Here is a 21,310-nt window from a genome sequence, read left to right as displayed (position 1 = left end):
TGTTCTTTGAAGTGAAGGTTGTTGGGGTTGTATGCAGCCTGAAAGCCATACCTGCAGACACATTTAGCTAAATAAATTTTTTTTTTGGTATAAAAAAAGCAACAGCAAAAAAACATTTAATATGTTTATATCTCTGGTTAGACCTAACGTTGTCTTTAAAAGGCACTAAATGTGAAATTAGTTCAAGTAAGACATTATTACATATGCATATATATATATATATATATATATATATATATATATATATATATAAAATCAAGAAAACCATGGAAAATGGCTAGATATCAGCTCTTAAATTAACATTATATTTGTCCAGACAAATGTACCTTTAGTTGTACCAGGCATTAAAATGAACAAGAAACGGGTGCTCTAATCATTTTTTCAATTCAAATCAATTTAATACCTAAAACAATAAAGTACTTCATTACATTGTCTGTTATAGTTTAAGTTTTGATGGTTTGTTTAGGATGTTTTGGTTTAAAGGCTATGTAAAAAATTAAAACTATAATGTCTCAAGTTACATATCCTCATATGACCAACCACCATTACAAAAGAAAACAAAAAAGATTGATAGAGGTCTTATCAAACAGCATTTGTGCTTTGTGATTGCTGTTGTCTCATTCTACCGCAGCATTTGTTAACTGTCTATTCACTCATAATATTACTTAAAAGCATTGGTGCTCATGGCCATGCATCAGTATCACTACAGACAAATTACTCATACCACCTTGTGCTAGAAAAATGTCCCTTTATTTCCCATTCCAAAACAAAAACAGCAGTGATATGTTGAGCACCTTAAGAGAAACAAATATAAAGACTAAAACATGACTGTGCAGGTTCAAGTAATAACATCACCCCCTCCTCTTCCACTTCCTCTGCTCTTGTCCACCTCTGTCATTTCTAATCTGTGTGATGCAATACATGAATTTTTAGGATTACTGAAACAACCTGTAGTTTAAAAAAAGATAGTTTGGACTTTTAAAAGTGCTGCTTGAGGTAAGTGCATTACCTAGAGTGGATGGCAGTCAGCATTGCTCCAGTTTGAAAGGCAAAGCAGAAATGTTTGCTGAGGACAAGAGTTGCATCTAAACACATTTTAGCTTCCTTCAAAAAGGCCCATCTACAAAAATCCTTATCAGTTTAAGTGTATGGTATATTTAGAATATTTTCACCATTACCTTGCTGTCAGAAAGCCCTGTTTAAGTTTAGACATCGGGAACTGAAGCCGTTACTTTTGCTCTCTTTAAAGCCACCAACCTCCATTCACAAAAACAATCATTTTAGCTTGCGGAGCACGGGTAGTTGAAGCTTCTTCAATCGTTTGGTTTGTTTGGGTTGCTGTCTGACCTTGGTGAATCCAAATTAACCAAAGTCACACAACAACACAAACTAGGTAACTAACTGATCAAGCCAGAGTCAGGCCAGCAACCCCTATGCTGTTGAAGTTAAAATCACTGTGTTTATTAATAGAGTCTGGTGGCTTGAAGAGAGCATAGACAATGGCTTCAGTTCCCCCTGCGTAAGCTTAAACCGGGCTGTCTGATAGAGAATGTAGAAGTAAATTGCTTAGCTTCCACGCCGGTACTCCTGCCTGCTTGCCCAAACTGGAGTCGTGTCAACTGCCATCTACTGACTATGGATAAATACCTCATACAATGTCTCAACAACTACTCTGGTAATGGTACTCTTTAACTGCGTGAATAGCGTCCCTGTGCATCACTGCAACAGGAACGTGGGCAGAGGACCAGCAATGGTGTAGTGATGGGAAGCAACTGAACTAAAAGTCCACAGCCACATTACAGCCACCATAAGGTTTGTTTTGTTCCTACAGCCCAGAAAACAAAACAATTAAAGTAATTTAAAAGCAATCAAAAGCCTGGCAGCAGTGCAAATATAGCATACAGAAAAAAAGATGCTTTCCTCAAAATAGAAGATGATAAGCTGATGCTGCTTTTCCTAAATAAAATATCCAAGCTCCGATTGGCCTATCTGGTAAGCATATTTCTTTATTAAAAACAGTGCATATTTTTGAAAGGCTGTAAACCAAAGGAAAAAAATGTATTAAGCTTCCAGTTACCCCCATATCCCTAACTCTGTATATATAATTTTTGCTTATATGTGTATTTTCTGTTTTTTATGCCTTCTACTGTCTTTGTCATCTCAGCTGGTTCAAAAAAGTTTAATTCTGTTAATTAATTCTATAATTCTGATAGCACATGTGTGAATTTTGAGTTGTCCTTACAAACCTTCTGGTGATACAATTTATTTAAGTGTGATCGCAATTGTTTTCTCTCCTGTGTTGATGACTCAATAATAGGATAATCTTTCTAAGGTCCTTAATTATTATTTTTTTTGGCTGTAAAATGTTTAAAAAAAAAAAATTACAGAGCTTGTGAAAGAACATGTGACATCCTGTAGTGCAGGAGAAAAACTTGCTGGGATTGTTGTGTCTCATCTGCATCTCTTTATGCATCTTCCTCCTCCTCGTCATCGTCGATCTCACCGTCACTGTCCTCCAACAGTCGGGACTGGAGAGCAATCCGCTGCGCCACAGCCGTTACCATGGCAGCGCCCTTCCCGCTGCCGTCCTCGGAGACGAGGAAGGTGATGTCACACTTGGGGGCGAGGAGGCGCACCGTCGCCTGAAGCTCCTCGCTGAAACTACAGGAGAGGAGAGCAGAGGAGGGAGGGTGAGAGGAGGTGAGAGGAGGACATCTGCAGAATTATGGGTATTTTTTAAGTCTTTTAAAAACTGATGGTTTGATTTTTGTTATTTTCTGAACATGTTCTTCTCACAGACAGGAAGTGTGAATACTTCACCCTTAAAATAAACATTTTAATATTGATTACTCTCTTGTGTTACTGTACCTGTATTTTCAACAGTTTTTACTTTCTAAAACCACTTTTACTTTTTTCTTGATATTTTATTCTCATAATAATAATAATAATAATAATAATAATAATAATGTTATTTATATAGGACTATATAAAACTATAGGAGGCACAAAGTCAACATCAATCAATAAGGGAGTATAAAACAAAGACAGCAAATGAAAAACACACGATTGGAAGAAATTAAAAGAATGATAAGAAAATAATTTTACAATAGGTAAGCATAACAAAATAAGCTTAAAATCAGATGATTGCACAACAGAGCTGTAATAAGTAAACAGATAAAATAAGTTATCAGATAAAAGGCAAGTGTGTAAAATGTGTCTAAAGCCTGGATTTAAAAGCAGAGACGGTGTCAGCAGATCTAACATTAACTAAGGAATTTACTAATGAAGGAAGACTGTTCCAAAAGCAGAGGAGCCAGTTCAGCAAGTGATCGATCACCCTTTGACCTTAGTCTGGACTCTGGAATTGCTAGGCCTCACCCAGCAGATCTCAGAAGCCTTCTTGGGCAATAAGTAATATATATATAAGTAAAACTTTAAAATGGATCATAAAAGAAAGTGGTAACCAATGCAAGGAGGCTAAAACTGGGGTGATGTGCTGTCTATATTTTCCTCATAGTGCTTCTTACTTGGGGTGTTTCCTGTAGACCGTCCCGTCCACTCCCACAGTGGTCTTTAGATGGTCCAGCCCGCGGTTGTTGCGGATACGATTTGCTAGTGTTGCCAAGGCCGCAGCGCAGAGACAGGCAGAGCGTGACGAGATGGCATCGCAGGCTAGTCGCACCACACGGGCGTCAACTGGATCCCATTTCAATCCCAGTTTGGTCAGAATATTCTGTGCATTTTCCAGACCGTTGTCATTCCTGAACAAGAGAAAGGGAGTAAAGATGTACAGCAGTTTGTCTAAAATTGTCTAAAATGTTTAAAAAGTCACATGTCTCAAAAAAAGACCTGGTTTCCATCATCAAGTGAAGTAGTGAAACCTTAACAAGTAGTGATTAAAAATGTTATTAAAATTAACAATATGTATATACATGGCAAACAAGAAATAACTGAATTTAATCATTTTCAGTGCCAGATCAGAAAGCGTATGGCTCCAGACAGCACGACAAGCTGGAAAAAATTGATTTAAGAAGGTTTATTAGTCACTCACTCCTCAATCTCAGAGATGAACCTTGTCTCAAATGCGCCCGGGGTCAGCAGCGCCTCCGATGTCTGCCCATTAAACAGCAGCTTTTCCTCCGTCAGCTTCACCAGCAGCAGCCGAACGATTTCTCCTAAATACATTCCACTGATCATCTTCTCAAACCTACAGGGGGGAAAAAATATTTTTATGCCAGTTGTAGAAACATGAAATCTGGGTGACATATGCTAGTAGAAATCAATCTGGAGTCAGTCCAGCACTTTAGTTTTAGTTGAACTATTAGATGGTTTCTCATGAACAAGGACAATATTTGGAATCTATTCTTGACAAATAACAGTGTATTCTAAAGGTTGTTTGTAAAATTTCTGTGAACCATCCAATGTTTTTTCAGCACTGGAAACATTTTATATGTTTTTCGTCATACGCACGTGTGGATGCCGGGATTGATGGACGTCTCGTCCACCACCACATCAAATTCCGTCTGGATGTCTTTCAGGGAGCCGTCGTCTCCGAAGCCGCCCCACTCTGTGTTGATGCACATCCGCCCATCCTCGCCCTCCACACGCTTCACGTTCTTTATCTCCTCCATATAGCATGCGTTGGTTCCCGTACCTACAGAAGAAGAGAAGCATTGTTTTTATTTGTATTTTCTGTGGTACAATATGAGCATGCACTCCTGATGTTTCTGCAGGTGATTTTAGAAGTTTAAAGCTTTAAATAATATATTTTGAATGCTGCAAAATGTTTATCATTTACGTTGGTCTCATTATTTTCAGGGAATTTATGCGTCTTCTCTTGTTTACGACACAAGCTGTGTGTTTTAATTTTGTACTTTTTTCATGTGACTGACTTTTCATATCGTGCTACACCATTATCAGGGTACAGCTTCCATAAAATGATCTCACCATTCTTATTTAAGGTATTGATGAGTGATCCTTTCAAGGCCTGGGGTCTAACTTGAAAATCAATTAATCAATCAATTTGAAAGTTTGTTTGCAGCCAGCTGACATCAGCAGGTCAGACAAGACAAACAAAAAACACATATAGCACCAAGAATGACATGCAGTCATATAATTGTTTTGAATAAAAATTTAATTCTGCAGTCACCTAGTCTTGCCAGGTTGCTGATCCTAAATTAGGATGATGCAGGTTATTTATTTCAGGAAACATGTGGTGTGTATCAGGCTCTGCCGCAGTGATTTAAAGGTTTGTATGTTAACTCAGAAAAAAAATACACAACTATCAGACCTTTCTGCTCGTTCTTTACCACCTTTTATATCAGTCTGTCCAACACACACACAGAGGTGTAATCATTTCCCAAGGGAGAACCGTTTGCTTCATATTCCAGAGAGCAAACTAATTAGAACAGAGAAAGGAGACATTTTGCCGCTACAACACGACTCTCATTATATCTAATACGATCATGCTGCAGAGGAGCTTTTTCTGTTCACCACGAAAAGCACATTATGTCTGTTAGGTAAGAAATAATATGTTCGTTATGGCTCGGGAGCACCTGAGAGGACACTGCTTCTCATGATTAGCTGTTAGAGTGAAGAACAGCCTTCTGGGTAATGTGGGTTTCCTACAAACATGGTTACTGCGGTGTATTAAAGTCATATCCTCAATCATCATGGTGGACATAGAAACTTGCTGCTTTCTTTTTGTCCAGTATAAATATACAGAGCCAAAGTCCTGACATCACTTCTGTAATTCAGTGAAATATTTTCTGAAAAAATGAAGCATGTTTTTGCAACTTTAACTTTATTTGTCCTGAAGTTGTTTACTTATTAAAATAAATAGTTACCGATGATAATGCCGATCTCACAGCTCTTGTCTTTGTACCCGCAGCTCATCATTGTGCCCACTGTGTCGTTCACCATGGCAACTGAGCCTATATCATAGTCCTGCAGAGAGTCAGAGAGAGACAGAGAGAGACAGAGAGAGAGAGAGAGAGAGAGAGAGAGAGAGAGAGAGAAAGAAAGAGATAGACAGGTGTGTTTATGTGCTTCCTATTTATAATCTGTATACCAAATAACCTGCCTACACACACATTGTGCAAAGAGACACTGCAGAGTGTCACATCAGGGTCTGAGCAAAGAAACAAGACAGCTTCAAAAACATCCAGAAATATCACCTACAAAAACAACCAAAAAGAATAATAAACAACCACATGCAGCCACTTTACAGATAAACAAATTGTATTAGAGGTGCGTTCTGGGAAACATGGGCTGCATGCAACTTTGCTGTTTTTGCTGCATCATCCTGACAATTTCCATACTTCAGAATGGTTCAAGTGAATTTTTCAGTTCTTTTTGTTTTTTAATTAGGCTTATAAAGACTTGAGCTGCAATTTACAACTAAATTTTGTCATAAATTAATCAATGAAGCAATTTGTCTATAAAAAAAAGAAAATAGAGAAAACAGCTCTTCTAGTGTCCAACAAGTCCAAAGCGATGTATTAAAATAGCTTGTTTTAAGTAAGAATAATACATTTTACAAATACTTGCAAAGATAATTTTCTGATTATTTAACATATTGTTGCAGCTCTGACATCTCACTCTTGTGCCCATCATTTTGCTTCACATTTTATCACCATATGAGCCTCAGTGTTTTGACTGACCCCTCTCCTGTGAATGGCGTCTTTCAGTAACTGCACCACATCTTTGCCCTCCACTCCGGAGCAGTTGAAGCCTTTGGTCCAGCGGATCAGGATGCTCTGTGAAGAGAGAAAATTTTATGTGAAAATTGATCTGAGCCACAGCTGCCCCAACATCAATGTATTGACCCATTTTTCAGTAGGTTTAATTTCGTTTTTTTGTTTGTTTTTTATTTAATAATTATTTTTTATATATATAATTCATTTAAATATGAATTATGTATAAATAAATAAAAATATTTATTTTAGTTATTTTTTAAAAACTTTTTTCCAGTTTAATTATGTGTGTGTGTGTGTGTGTGTGTGTGTGTGTGTGTGTGTGTGTTTGTGTGTTTCAGAGGGAGACCTTGCCGATTTCCTTCTGTTCGCAGGGGAAGGAGAAGGTGAAGCCCAGAGGAAGAGTTTGTCCCTTCAGATTCTGAGACACAAGGAAATCACCAAGACAGGCAGCGATGTGGTCGAACAACTGGACAGACAGAAAGATATGGACAGACAGATTTTAACTTGACAAATTAACTAACTATATGTAGTTAGCAGAGATACTTTTTTGTGCCAAAGTTGCTCAGTATACAAAATAAAAAACAAATATATGCACAGCAGCAGAGTCAATTAATTTGGACACGCCCTGTTTTTCAGGAACTTTAGTATAAATACTGGAAATTGTACATGTACATGCATTTGCTGAAAAGAAACCCCCACAGGGCACCTTTAAGTTATGCATTTAACACTTCAACGGCTAGAATAAGTTTTAAAGTTTTAAACAATCATTTTCATTATTGATTCATTTTTTGTTCATTTTCTGAACTGAAATGAAACAAATCTATAAAATGTCCACCAATGTGAAAATGTCCACCTTAAGTCCAAAGTAATCTTTAAATGCTTGTTTTGTCAGTTTAAAACCCAAAGATATTAAAGCAGGAAACCTTCATATTTGAGAGGCTGAAAACAGCATTTACTGTTATTTGCATTAACATATTACTTATTAACTCAATTATCAGAGCAGTTGGTGATTGTTTTTCTGTTGATGGACTAATGTATTAGTTGACTAATCGTTGAAACTCTACAGTCAAATAAATACTAATTCCTTTTTTCACTTTTCACTCTAATGTGTTATAAAAAAAAAAAAAACGCTGCTCTCGTGAATTACTTGTGAAATTATTTTAAAATAGTATTTTTTCTCTCAAGTTTTTATAATTAATTGACTGAAATAACAGTAAAGTAATTATTTTTTTATTTTTCTTTTTTGTCTTTTTTCTCTTTTTTTTATGCTGCGTCTAATTCACCTGTTCTCCAGTTCCCAGCATCATCTCCTTTGGGATGGCACAGATCTGACTGTCCATCTTCAGCACTTTCTGCTCCTCCTCCATCACACGGACATGAAGCACCCGGAAGTTTGTTCCACCAAGATCCAACGCCAGGAAGTCGCCCTTCTCTGCCAAGATGAAGTGGATTGGTTCATCATGATGTACATTATGTGCTTTTTTCTACATGAAAGCATTTTGATACGTTTAAATATACCTAGCAAACAACAAATCACAATAAAACTAGGTTTGGTGGTGCTTAAGAAATTGATATACTAATTATAAAATACTAATTTCAGATGATTGTTGTTTGGGGTCTTTGCAACAAAGACATTTGTTGCTCTATTAGCGTCTCTTTGACTAATGTTAAATTCAAGCATTTTTTGAGAGAATATTACTCTCAATAAAAATATGAACAATAACCCTTATTAATAAGATATTGCCTGTATGTGAGATGGTTTATTGGTTTTAGTTCAAACCAATAAAATTTTGGTTTAAACTAAAAAGTAATTTGCCTGGATATTTTGGTGAATAACAGTCACAATAAACAAAAGAGAAATAAAAATTGGTTTAAAAGTTGTAAATATAGAATAAATGAAAATGCACTTTTAAAAAAATGAAAAGCAATGCACATTGTTATAAAACAAAGAGGACAGTATGTGTAGAATATTGACAGAATGCACAAATGTTTATCGTATAAAGAAGATGTGCAATGTGCTAAAAAAAAAGAAAGAAGTTACATCAGGTAAATGATGAAATATAACAAGTGTAGAATAAAAATTGAGTGACGTAAACCTAATTACAACAGTAATATAAACATACCTGTCCCGTCCGGTGTGGCCCTGACGAAGGTGGGCAGCATCTTGACAGCCGCCTTGTGGTGACTGTGTTTCCCCAAACCTCGGATGAGATCCCTCCTCAGCCGGGCCGAGACTTCCTGCAGCTTCTCCACAGACAGCTGGAAACACTCCAGGTACCTCTGCACCTGCAGAGAGACATACATCAAATGTATTTTGTATAAAATGACCTTTTCTGACATGAATGTGTTTGCACGGACTGGATGCACATCAGTAAAGAGGTTTTTGTATGTTGTCCACCAGATTTGTTTTCTGTATGCTTTGGTAACAGGTTTATATATATATATATATATATATTATGTCTTTTTAATATCTTAGATATACATAAGATTAGTATCTTATGTATACTCTTTGCTGTTTTTCTTTAATGGAGCCTCACGGCAAAAGTATTTCACACAATTATTTAGTTATGTAACTGGAGTGACAATACATCATGATCCTGAATAAATCCTGAATCAAATAGAGATGGGCACAGAGAGAGAGTTTCCATTTGGAAAAGTCTCATTATCTTCTTAATGTTCAAGTTTGCTTGCAAGTTTTATTAAGTGTTGATTTTGTTTTAATTTTGTTTAATTAGTTTGATCAGTTTTATTTGTCTGGTTTATTCCAATCTTTCAAAGTATTTTTCCTTAAATAACATTGTGCACTAGGCAGCAGCTATTACATACATATTACATGCATATAGTTGGTAGATACATTTTAATATTGTTGTTGCAGACATGACTGACAAATGAAAGCAAACATGGCTCGATCCGTGACAGAAAGCCAAACATTATGATGATACATTTTATTTACCACACACTTTTAAACAAAGTTGCAATGTGATTTATGTGATTGAACCAGGATTCAAATATTTCAGGACTTTAATAAGGGAAACAACCGATTACACATAATTTACCCACAAGATGGCAGCATTTTCTCTGAATCTGCATTGGTCTATGATCAAACCACAGACAGCAGACAGTCACTGGTGCACCGAAAAACTTGATACAGTCTTTGAATATAAAAAGTGCGGTGATTTATTTGAAGTCTGCTTCCCCTTTGTGTCTACTTTCATTAATGGAGTCAGAACTAAGGTTGGGTTCAGGTTTAAGGTATAATTATTGTCATTATCTTTATGATAATGTTTCGCAGTTGCACAGGTCACACCAGTGCAAAAGTGATTCCCTATAAGCCTGAACAATGTTGTCCTTCCAGTTACAATGCAGCGCATGGTATTCTAGGAATCTATGGCTACTTAAATAAGCCAGTTGATAATGATCTTTACTATTTGGAGTTGAAAAAGGCATTTAAAGTTTCTCAAAACAAGAAAGTCAGAGCTAAGAGAAGAGACATGGTTGAACCTGTTGTTGTTGATAATTCCTGCATTAAAGCGTTCAGGATATACCACATTTTTTGTAATAGCCTGCCCACAGCTTGTGAGCAAACTTATAAAGGCACATGCAACCATGTCAGCAGAGGACTCAAGTCTGCTCTGCAATAAAAGTAACATTTCAGTAGTTCAGCAGCAAAGCGGGGTAACTCACTGGCTGTTATTGGTTTTGTGGGTGTTGTAAACGTTACCATAGTAGCAGCAAGCTCCACCAATCAGAATCACTGTTGCACTTTAGGATTGTGGGAAGTGTAGTACTTCTTTCATGGCATGAATAAAGCATGTTTTTCTTTTAATTTAAAACTGACTTTTGCTTCTGTGGGAGCATCATCTTACAATCTCACAACATGTGGTAAGATTGAAAAAAAATTACAACATCATGGCTCATAATCAAAACCTTGATTTAGAATATGATATTTTTAATCATTTTACTGAAGTCTACGCCCAGTAATAATAACATAATTTTTTTTTAAAAGACATGTAATCAGTTTAGGCTCTTCAATGTTTCAGAGGCATGTTCTGCAGGAAGAGCCCTGGCTGGTATGACGCGCTATGATCCTCTGGAGATGCCCAGAACAATTCACATTTTTTCCCGTTTTCCGCTTCCTTTAAAGCTGGAGAAAACAGCACTTTTACAAGGTGGACTAGGCAGCTGTAACGTACAGTATTGCTACATTATTGCACTACAGTGTGGCATACATGTGTGATCACACGTACAGAACACCTTCTTTCACAACCATTAATTTTGCAACATCCGATTTAGGGATTAAAAGCTTGCCTGACCAAAACGATCAAATCTTGGGTTTGGGTTGGGGCAACATTTAGCTTTAAGAGGAGGAAGGACATATTGGACACACAACCCAGACATGATGTGCTTCTTCCTGTCCTGTTTCTATGGACTGCATTTGTTGTATTGTCTGGATTGGCACTTGGAAACTTCCTTTTTGGATAATGAAGTAAACCTTGAACTTGCGCAGCTCCCTGAGTTAAATGAATTTTAGCTATGCTTCATAGGGAAATTTTTGTGTATCGTCATAGTGATGCTAAAAAACAAAGAGGTTTTCAGACAAGCTCTTCTGTTTAATAAATAAATAAATAAAACCCATTGTAAGAAGGCCTTGTTAACTGTACTATTTTGTAACTTATTTTTCTGTTTTTGAAAATATTGTTTTATTTAATAATGCTATCAGTTTATACATGTCAAATGTGATATAAGACATGTGAGGGTGATGGGAAAGTCATTATCAATGTATCATTTTTTTCAATGAAAATGTTGATTTGATGATGGCACTGGAGGAAAAATCAGATGATAATCAATACATCATCTTGAAACCATGAATTTTTGCACCAAATTGCCATCTATGCTTAAATGGTAGCTACATCAATAACCATAAACTATGAACTGCACACTGGTTATTAGGAATCAGATTTATCAGATTTTCTAGTAGTTTTCTAGTAGTAGTCTAGTATTTTATTTACCCATGTGATGAGCCAATGACTGATCCGGTCACCAGAATAAATTATGCCTTTAGCCAGATTTCATGTAAACATTAATTACCAATAGTTCGTCAATGATATAGTCCTAACATGACCCGCTCTGCCAGGGAATCTGATTTTATTTTTGATAACAGGAGAAATGTTCAAACTTGTCTGAGGTATTTAAGGTTATAACAGTTAACAATGTGGAAGAAAACCACCATCACACCACAGATACACTTTAGTGAACATGGTCCTGTGAACCCACACAGTTTTAAGTTGTTGTTTTTTCTGGGTGTGTCTCGCTTCAGGAGGTTTAAGTTGGATTTAGGAGGGTTTATTTCTGTTCATCTGCCCTCATGAGGACACAGATACAAAAAGTCTCAAACACAAAATTATTTATATCATGAAATACTGAACTCTAAACTATTTTAACAATGTTAGCGGCTATAGCATAGCTCTATGGACAGACACGTCAACCTGTTGGTCGACCAACTTACGTGCTATATTTCAATATCTTTAAAATGATATATAGTGCTTTTCTAGTCTACCAAGCACTCAAAATGCTTCAAAACACATACAAACATTCAACTTCTCATGCCATCAGCAGCAGCAGCAGTTACGGGTTCAGTGTCTTGCTCAATGATACTTTGGCACTCTATGGAAAAGCTGGGGATCGAACAAGGAACCTTTCGATAACTAGAACACTGTACCTCATTCCAAGCTGCCCATGGGCTGCAGTTTTAAGTTGTTGTTTTTTCTGGGTGTGTCTCGCTTCAGGAGGTTTAAGTTGGATTTAGGAGGGTTTATTTCTGTTCATCTGCCCTCATGAGGACACAGATACAAAAAGTCTCAAACACAAAATTATTTATATCATGAAATACTGAACTCTAAACTATTTTAACAATGTTAGCGGCTATAGCATAGCTCTATGGACAGACACGTCAACCTGTTGGTCGACCAACTTACGTGCTATATTTCAATATCTTTAAAATGATATATAGTGCTTTTCTAGTCTACCAAGCACTCAAAATGCTTCAAAACACATACAAACATTCAACTTCTCATGCCATCAGCAGCAGCAGCAGTTACGGGTTCAGTGTCTTGCTCAATGATACTTTGGCACTCTATGGAAAAGCTGGGGATCGAACAAGGAACCTTTCGATAACTAGAACACTGTACCTCATTCCAAGCTGCCCATGGGCTGCTTTTTAAATACAATGTATTTGTTGCCACTTTTATTGATGTTCCTACATTTTGCATCTACATTTTTCTGTGTAATTTTCACCTACAGTGAAGCACATCTTGTTTCATAGGTTGATATGAAATTTACTTTAAAAAAATACTTTATTATAATAGATATTACCAATAGTCTTTGAGGTTCAAGTATGTAGCCTCTCAATGAAAATACTGTACACCATTCCTCTCCTTGTTTCTCCTTCTGATTTACAGTAATTTTCCAGAGGCATGTCTGTTCAGGCCTCATTTCACTGTCTGCAGCATTAAACTCTTTCTTCACCTCCTTCTCCCACATGTGATCTCCTCTCTTTTCCTTTTTCTCATGTCTCTACATGTTTGTTGCTGTTGTTACCTGAACACAGGCATGACTAACTTAATTCCTAAATCATGACTATAATGGTTCCCACTATAATAAGGCATACTTTATATAGGCTTGGGCTTGCCTTTAATATAAAATAAATCACAGCGCAAACATGCACAGTAACAACAAGAAGAAGTATTAATTAAATAGAATAAACATAGCAAAACCACAGTGCAGGAATAGTCTGTTGTATGTAAAAGTCATGCATTTAAAAGTACAAAAGTATTAAACATAAAATATACTTAAAGCATCAAAAGTAAATGTACATATTATGCAGAATAATTAATAATAATTAATTATTTTAAAAAATGTTGATTCATATTTTATAAAGTAACTTAAGTTATCAGACTAATGTAATGAAATAGTAAGCATGGTATTTTACTGTAAAATGTAGTAGAGCAGGAAGTAAGTTAAAATGGAAATAATTAAAGAGGAGTGTTAGGGTGTAACCCTTGATAATAAAGATGAACTGTGTTTCTGGTATTTTAATATTATCATCATGGTATTAGTGTTTATCTGTCTCTAAGTGACGCTTGACTGATCCTCCCGCATGAATCAGATGTTACAAACTCTGTGATTTCCTAATCGGAGAATCCTCCACAGCAGCTGTGCCTTCTAAGAATAGACTGTTTCTTCCTAATGTGAGTAACAAGACTGAAAATCACAGTGATGGAGAGTCATGAATGATGCTAAAATGAAGATTTTACACAATCATACATATGGTCACTCTGGCAGCCAGATTTCCACATAAATAGATAACTAAATAAATAAACATGCTGAAAGTTGTTGTATACTTTGTTGTCATTTAGTTTGTATTAAATGCCTTTTATGTGTCTGTGTATGAAGACAGTATGCCTATAGCAGTATTATCTGTATGTTCATTTTAATTTATGTTTGTAACCTTTGGCCAGTGGTGGAAGAAATATTATATATATAATATAATGTATATGTAGCAATACCTCAGGGTAAAAGTAGGGGAGGGCTTGGTTAATTGGAGTACAAAGTACAATATTTGTCTGTGACCTGTTGTGGAATTGAAGTATAAATGATCATAAGATGGAAATACTTTTAAAAGAAAAGAACATTTACATTGTGCAAAAACAAAGTAGTTACTGTGACAGGCCGGCTCAGGTGGCACATACCTTACTGAGTGTGTCTGCAGGGATGCCTTCCAGGTGGCCCGAGTTGTATACGCTCATTTTGGCCTTCTTGGAAATATGTGCGCTCTCCTTGCCGTTTGCCTCTGTGCTGCTCATCTGAACAGAAGAGATGAAAGGGTCAGATCACCCAAAAACAAAACATATTGTTCAATCCACAGTGGTATAAAGCCATGGAGCTAGTTGCAGATCTCCACCGCAGACAATTCTGCCAGAACCCTAATGCATAGAGGTGAAGTAATCTTGTTTGTGAGTTGAATAATTACATTCGAAAGAGACTGAGGGTGTGTTCCTGTACCTATACTACCATACTATTTAGTAATCCAGGAAAACATTAAGTATGTCCCAATACATAGTGTGTCAAAAGCATAATGGCAAAAAAACCCAGGATGTTGTACTGCATGCCACATTTTGCAGTGTGCAAACCAGCATGCTTTTCTGCTTATTTTGATCCACAATACTCTGCAAATATGACCAAGAGAGTCAAAGGTGTTATGTGTGGCATGAAAAATTATATACTTTTGTATGCATGCTGACTTCAACAGTACATGGGTACTATGAAAGGGCAGTAAAAAGAAACTACAAAATTTCCTCCGGGGAAATTCTGAAAGGGCCACACTATGTGTGTACATTATGATGAGATTCTTCAGGGCGTTCAAACAATTGATACTAGTAATGTTATAATACTATATAATATACAAGGAGCACACCTACAACAAGCATTCCTTTTCAAATATTTATTTATATAGCAACCTATGCACTTTAACCTCAAAATGTGTATGTGTGTGTGTGTGTCCGTGCTTAAGTACGTGTGTGTACGTGTATGTGCCAATGATCCGGAACAGTGACAGCAGCCAGAGGCTTCGAACAGAAAGCATTTTTGGCAAAACCATAATACCTATCATTGATCCGACTTCCCTTTGAGCTTCCTTTGTTCTTCCTGAACGTCTACATATATATATTTTTTAAGAAAAAAGAAAAAATAGCTTTGTTAGAGCGATCTAAAAAAACTGTTACATCTCCCATTTTCAGAAATCTTCCGGCATTTTTAATATGGGAGCCAATGAGGCTCTTGGTGCGTGTTGGTGGCGCATCTGTGCGTCCTACGGCGAAACTATAACTCTGGCAGCTTTACCAGAGGATTGTGAGTGAGAAGACAAATTTTCCTACGTTTCTATGTATAAATTATTTCTGTAGAGTGGAATTTGCGACCTGGAGCGCAGTTTTCAAATTTATTTTTTCTCTCCCTCTACACTCTGGCAATGATGTCACACACTGTGACACGAACATTCCGTGCAATACACCATATCCATTATAATCTCAGAATTTCTCCAAAAATGATCATGGTCATTGAACAGGGATTGATAAAAAAACTATATGACCTATCAAAACATGGATTAATACACCGATACACAAGACTTGTGTCTACTGTTTAAAGTTTAAATGGAGTCTCTAGCTGAAATTATGCCGGAGAAGTAGACGTTTAAAAATCTCCAATTATTGTTCTTTTTCGCTCATTTTTTTCGGCTGTCAATGCAAAATTTTGGGCAGTTTTTTGCGACTTCTGTCGCAAAAAATTCGTATTCCGTAGAGAAAAGTAATAGCACACAGATCCCGATCAAACCGCACGTTTTGATATATAATTTGTCCTGCAACTCAAAGAGTCCCAGCTATTGCTGTATGGTACCAGTGCTCGGTGCGATTGCCCCATGGCCCTACAAATGTCCACAAATGTCTAAAAACGAACCTGGTCTCACAGGAGTCCGTGAAATAGCCACGGATTCACTTAACTCAAAATCCGTGGAATAGCCACGGAATAACTCAAATTTCCGTGAAACTGACATGGATTTCGGGTGGACAGTTCTCTCATTTTTTGTGAAAAAAATCAATATTTTGACTTAGTTTCTGCATAAAAAATGGATTTTGATCACATTTCTAGCGAGAAATATATGTTTTATATTGTAAATATTCACTCAGTGAATGTACATAATCACTTCGTATGATGGATTAGCCACGGGCTATGACTGTCATTAACTTGCATTGTAGCAAAATCTGTGTCAGTTTCACAGAAATTTGAGTGATTCCGTGGCTATTCTACGGATTTTGAGTTAAGATAATCCGTGGCTATTTCACGGATTCCTGTGAGATCATGTTGGAAAAACACTCCTTCTTCCATCTGTATGCTTAAACAATGATGGTTTGTAGAAAGAAATATGGCTAAATACAGTGCACTGCTTACCTTGTAGCTTGTGTGGTGAGCTGCTAATGTTAAAACTTATAATAGCTAACATCTTTAAACTTAAACAAGATAGTGATATTTTCTCAGCACTTAGCCAACAGTCAAGAGTCAAACCTAATGGGAGGTTTAACTTCTGCTGTTGGTCAGCTGACTCCATAGAAAAAGGAAATTGGGATTTAAAAAAGACAAAGCTACTTTTGACTGAATTCATAATGCTTTTAGAAGGTCAACTAGCTAACTAGCTTAGATAAGTGTAAGATAGTAATGCTATTCTGAATTTTGAAGCCCAGCTAGGCTCAGAGACTCCTCTTGATATAACTTTGTCGACAAGCAATATATGCTGATGTTATTAGCTGAACTTATTTTTATCTTTGACTAGTAAAACACCAAAATAGGATGTGTTATCCCACAGACCTTAACATATCAAAAATACTTTGTTATGACGGTTACTTTCTTTTGTTGTTGCACCTGCAGAGCCTTTTAGAGTCTCTGAAGGTTTTATTGTTCAATTATAGACTCAAGATTATAAAAACGCATTTTTCGGGAAAATATTGCTTACCTATAAAAGAAAGACATACAATCCAAAAATCAAAGAAATAGCCTCCAGAAGAAATTACCCTTGAAAAATTATTAAATTAAACTTTAAAGCAGGATATAAGCTATTATGCTACAAAACTATTATCTGTTGTGTTTGATTCTGATAAACTTATCAGCAACACTGACTTTCTTCTTTATAATGTCCTACTGGCCATACATCACTCTACATCAAGTAATAATCGTTCCAGTGAAACTATAAAATTATGACATGACATTAATAAAGAAGTCAAGTCCTAGTGAAGTATAGTCTGTTGATTATTTTTGCTTTCACTCAATGATTGTGGTTTAAAATGATGCTCAAATATTTGTAATGCATTCAGCTGTGTGTGGTCTCACCTTTAATCAATATTGACTTTGGAGCTTTTACCATTTCCTATATCGACACTAACCCTTTGAACTCAATGAACATTTTTTTTCAATATCAGTGCTACTAAGAGTACTGTATTTTATCTTTAATTTGTGATCAGTTGAAGCATATTTTATGGGGTTATTGTGCTAACTGCTGTCCGAAAATGTAAACAAATCACACAGAAGACTTCTAAGATCTTGTGGCCTTTACAGTAATTATTTCACAAGTAATTCACAAGAAAGTCAAGTGACATACAAAAGGGGAACAAGTCAAATAATAAAACAGAATAAAATAGGGAAGCTTCAATCTTGGTAACTGCACTGTCACAGATTCTTAGAAAAAGTTCCTTAATACTGAAGTCGGGACTTTCCTTCTGAGAGGGTACATGATGACTGGAGACAGCTGTTACTCCCGTCAGTCACTGAACTCTTGAACTACAGTTTCTTCCCTAAATCAATGGAAACTGGAGGTCACAGAAAGCACAGATCACCACCATGACAAATATCACAATGTTTTTGGAACATAATTGAATGGGTTCATCCTTGGCCCATGCTACACCAAGTCTTACAAAAACAAGCCAGTAGTCTTTCCATAATCCTTCTGACAGACAAAAAAACAAAAACAAACAAAACACACAACTTCTAACCACATTGTCTTTTGAATAAATTAACCACAAGCATTTCTGCACTCTGGTAACATATTCTCATGAACAGGCTTGTGATATGATGTGTTACGGAAGCGTATGTGCCATGGTTCACATGATATCCTACAAAATATGAGCAGTCGCTGTTTTGAAGACATTAATGCTGGGAAACAGAATTGGCATCTCCAGACTAATTTGCAAGTGTCTGGAACCTCTCGGTTCATTCTTGAGTTGCAGACATCAAAACACTTAGGCAGCTCGTCTAGTAGCAAAGTTATAAAGCCTGTATTGCTTTGCTAGTTCATTTTAGAACATTAAAATAATTTTAAACATTTTGTATCCCTACAAATGATTGTAATAATACCGCAAAACATATTTGGATCAAGTAGGTCATGTAAAATAAGGTGTGTCAGATTTAGTACCTACAGCTGTTATTTCAGTAAGTCATACATATTAAATCAACATATAATGAAATACAAGTGTCTAAATTAAGTACCGTACTTATACATCAAGATATATTGAGGTAATTAAGCTGAGTATTTTCATGTTATGATACTTTATACTGCGACACCACTTCATTTCAGAAAGATATATTGTACTTTTAACTGCTCCGTTTTTATTTATTTAATAGCTTTACAATACGGTCAGTTGATAAATTATGACGCACCATTATCGATCAAAACACCCAACAGTGTTTGAATGAAGTATAAAACAGGCTATTCTGCATGACGGGCACTTCAAATCTCAATGCTTTATTATCTTTGTGTTGCTAATACTTTGATACTTCTTTTTAAGTAAAGGGTTGAGTGACAGTTTTACTGGTCCTATAATTAGCAGACTTGTTCCACCAAAACTCAAGTCACTAAAACACACACATGACATCTGTGATCTGAAGGGAAGCTCCAGCTGATGACAACAAGTGGATTACGTTTTTGTTGTGTTTTTGGGTGGAGTGTCCATTTATGATCATATTACAGGAAACACAGCTGGCTCTTAAACTATGCCTTTTAGTAACCAATAAGGTGCACTCATTCTCATTCCTTATAACATAAATGAAAACATGCATACTCACTTTTTTTCCTAACTGGATGCAGATTATTTATGGGGGTTGTATTTCAGCTGTCAGCCTCACCTGAACAGGAACAGAACATAAAACAATTCAAACATTGGTTCGTTTCAGCTGCTGTATAGTGTAGCTTTCCAGTATGAATCCATAGGAGCAGCAGCAAAAACTTGAACATTTCAAGTTCCTGAGGGCGGCAACACACTAGACCAGTTTGTTCATGAGCTGATAAAGAAAGAACCAACATTACTGGGGAAAAAAAGTTACAATACAGGAGGGACTACAGCTCAAGGTTTCAAATCTGGGTGTCAGGGGCCCTCTGGGGTCCTTCTAAGAAGGAAGCAAAGGGTCCCAGGGTGAAATGAAGAAGTGATGTGTAGAAGTGATGTTCCACATTTAAAGAAAAGGGTAGCAAGTAAAAAAAGAAATAAAAAATTCATCCACAAGTCAAGCGATTTCATGAGGGTTGGCACCAAACAACTGACTTCCTTATCCCAGCTCATCTAACATGTAAAAGCATGTTTATCTTTGCTCAGAAAAGGTAAAGTTACTCACCTTTGCGTCCTGCGCTGCGCCGCTCGAAGTCAACTTCCTTTATGTATGACAGAAGAGTGTGAGGGCTTAGTTTGTGTTAACACCCACTTCATGTGCTGCATTAATGTCGCAATATAAAGAGACGTGCTGGGAGTCGCTGATCATGTTTTACGCGCGGCGGTTACTCGGACCAAAACTCGATTTCGCGAAATAAGCCAACCCCAACAACCACCAAAGAGCCTCGCAGGGAGGACACCGTGTAGTGGTCATAATGAAGTCCAAAGGAAGAGAGCTCATGTTGTTTGCAGCTGCAGGTGTCTCTCTGCGCTTAGAGACGCATGAGGAGCGCAGAACCAGGGTTCTGTTCGGGCATCAGTTCCCCCAAAATACACTCACCTTGACATAAGTGTTAGGATCATTGCCCTAGAATTAAATTAGATCTGCGAAATACCGACTTTCTAAAAGGAAAAAGTAGAGTGTATTACAAAAGTAATTTCTTTCGCCATTTACTTTTACTCTACTCGATTTTACAAATGTTGTACTTTTTACTCCACTATATTTATTTGATGACTTTAGTTTAGTGCTTTACAGATTCAAATTAATGTAAAATATAGTTAAGAAGTAAGTTCAACTTTGACAAGCACATTAATCATCAATAACTATTATCCAATAATATGATGGGCCTGTGTATGATTCTGAAATGGTCATGATGCAAAATGAGTACTTTTAGTTTTAGGCGAATACTTCTCTACCGTTAAAAAAAACGGATCAACTCATCTGCTGAGAGTGACGGTTTTATAGGTACATACAAGTTAAATATTGCATTTGTGTTATAACTTTTACTTCTTTGACTTTGTTGACAGTTTAAGGGCTCCACATACTTCTAGTTCCACTGAAGGTGAATGTTAAAGCTACAGACGAGTTTCCATCAAAACATTGCACAAATTTTAAGAAAATTGTCAAGAAAATTTGAATTGTTTGTTTCCATCTTCTTAGAATTTCAATTCATACTTAATAATTTCGAGGTTTGGACAGTTGGATAAAAACATTGTGAAAGCATCACTTTTTCAGATTTTTTACAAACTAATCAATCAGTCGATTAATGGAGAAAATAATCAAAGAGTAAATCAATAATTTAAAGAACAATTAAGTTAAAAATGAGTTTCATCTCAACTAACTACAACAATAAAATCCTAAACATTAATTCATGAGGTAATAATTATCTAGTTTATAATGTTTAACAGGGGATATTTTTCTTATTTGAGTACATTTACTTCTGATGCTTTAAGTACCTTTTTCTGATTATACTTGAATACTTTTACTTAAGGAAGGAAAACACATGAATTTTACTTGTAACAGAGCATTACAGTGAAGCATTAGTACCATTACACAGCACATTAATGCCCATGGTGTCAGAATCCCATT

The 21,310-nt window shown here is 36.3% G+C and overlaps 1 protein-coding gene across 1 annotated transcript; it reads right to left on the bottom strand.

Annotated features, from left to right (window-relative positions):
* Positions 1–541: 541 nt before the first annotated feature.
* Positions 542–17,668, bottom strand: LOC131987186 (hexokinase-4-like). The gene is made up of 11 exons (XM_059352374.1): positions 17,633–17,668; positions 14,446–14,559; positions 8,821–8,983; positions 7,981–8,129; positions 7,044–7,163; positions 6,662–6,757; positions 5,846–5,945; positions 4,470–4,653; positions 4,051–4,206; positions 3,527–3,760; positions 542–2,661 (listed from the first exon to the last, which is right to left on the bottom strand). The coding sequence occupies exons 2-11, from the start codon at positions 14,557–14,559 to the stop codon at positions 2,466–2,468; spliced, it is 1,512 nt and encodes a 503-aa protein (XP_059208357.1). The 5' UTR covers positions 17,633–17,668; the 3' UTR covers positions 542–2,465.
* Positions 17,669–21,310: the final 3,642 nt, after the last annotated feature.

The sequence above is a fragment of the Centropristis striata genome, chromosome 15, assembly GCF_030273125.1.
Source record: "Centropristis striata isolate RG_2023a ecotype Rhode Island chromosome 15, C.striata_1.0, whole genome shotgun sequence".
In the NCBI taxonomy this organism is placed as follows: Eukaryota; Metazoa; Chordata; class Actinopteri; order Perciformes; family Serranidae; genus Centropristis; species Centropristis striata.
This window is presented reverse-complemented; position numbering and strand designations above follow the sequence as displayed.